General features: G+C 39.1%; 1 gene segment (V, D, J or C); it reads left to right on the forward strand.

Moving 5' to 3' along the window:
• The first annotated feature begins 515 nt into the window (after positions 1-515).
• LOC118580227 lies at positions 516-1,005 on the forward strand. The segment is given in 2 exon segments: positions 516-564; positions 686-1,005. Coding segments are annotated over 2 exon segments (369 nt in total).
• Positions 1,006-1,674: the final 669 nt, after the last annotated feature.

Below are 1,674 nucleotides of genomic sequence, written 5' to 3' on the forward strand. Positions count from 1 at the left end.
ACATCAGTTTTAAAAAAACAGTGTTATTCTTTTATATAGACACAAAATTGTTCAGTATACTATAAAATAATAACAGTGCTAAGAGGTAATCATGAAATGATTTTGAATTTATTTGTGTTTCTGATGAGTGTGTTCTAATAATTATTTCAAATGGAACAATTCATACAGATGAGACAGAAATAAAGAAATAAAGGAAACTTACACTTGTGTTTATATCCATTGCAGTGCTGAAAATATATCAAAATACCTTTTGTAAGAATCTCTAACATTATCAGAAATAGTCTTCAGTAAAGTCTGAAATATTCTAGTCTAGTTTGGGACACCTGAACATGGCCCAGCTGTGTTCCTAATATAAACCTGCCCTGAATCTGTGTCCAGATTTGCCCATGTGTTCACTCATATCTTCTTAATTGTCTGGTCATACCCTCATGATTTGCATGTGTTCACTCATATCTTCTTGATAGTCTGGTCACACCCTGTCCAAGATTCAGTCAATATCACAGCACAGCACAGACATGAAGGCTCCCTCTCAGCTTTTTGTGTTCCTGGTGTTCTGGATCCCAGGTAAGGAAGGACAACTATGGGAATTTGTTTATCCTTTTGTAATCAGTGGTGACTGAAACTTCAGAGAAGTCATTTCTCTAATGACTAACTAAGTATATTGGTTGTATGTTTCCAATCACAGGCATGATATGTGACATCCAGATGACCCAGTCCCCATCCTTGTCTGCATCTCTAGGAGACAGAGTCACCATTACTTGCAGGGCAAGTGAAAGCATTAGTAAATGGTTAGCCTGGTATCAGCAGAAAGCAGATAACTCTCCTAAACTCCTCATATACCATGCAACCAATTTGCAATCTGGGATTCCTTCAAGGTTCAGTGGCAGTGGATCTGGGACAGATTTTACTCTCACCATTAGCAGCCTGCAGCCTGAAGATGTTGCTACTTATTACTGTCAACAGTATAATAGTTTCCCTCCCACAGTGATACAAGCCATGACATAAACTACTGAAGGATGTAGCAGAAGCACCAGCTGGCCCTCTTAGTGCTTCCATCTGCTAATGTATTTTTGCAAAGACATACTGAGAAAGTCACATGACAATAGGGTACAGCTGCCCATAGAGTTTCCTTCGCCCCTGTTCTGCCAGGATGAAAACATTACCAGAGTCCCTGCCATTGACAACTGTGTTCCTTTAGAAGCTGGAACAGAGTCTCCGATGGTAGGAATGTGGCAAGGAATATAGGAAATCCAATAGTTAAATGGAAACTTGTGGGGGAGGTTCTCCATTTCTGAAGACAAAGCTATGTTGACAATGGATAGAGAGCAAAAGCAGTAATCTGAGGCATCAAACAAGCACCAGGGTTAGGTATGTATAACTGCAAGCCCATTCCATTTTGGTGAGATGTGGGAAAGTTCCTGATCTTGGATGGCTTTGATCAAACTAATTGAGCAGATCTTTGATAAATGCAGAGTCAGGCTGAGCTAGATAAGAGATCTGTTCCTTCCTTATTATTGATAATTTCTCATGTGTTTTCTTTTCTTCCTTCTCTTTCCTTTTTCTTTCCTTTCTTTGTGCTTTTCTTCCTTCCTTCCTTCCTTCCTTCCTTCCTTCCTTCCTTTCTTTCTTTCTTTCTTTCTTTCTTTCTTTCTTTCTTTCTTCTCTTCTGTTCAT

Source organism: Onychomys torridus, chromosome 3 (genome assembly GCF_903995425.1).
Source record: "Onychomys torridus chromosome 3, mOncTor1.1, whole genome shotgun sequence".
NCBI lineage: Eukaryota > Metazoa > Chordata > Mammalia > Rodentia > Cricetidae > Onychomys > Onychomys torridus.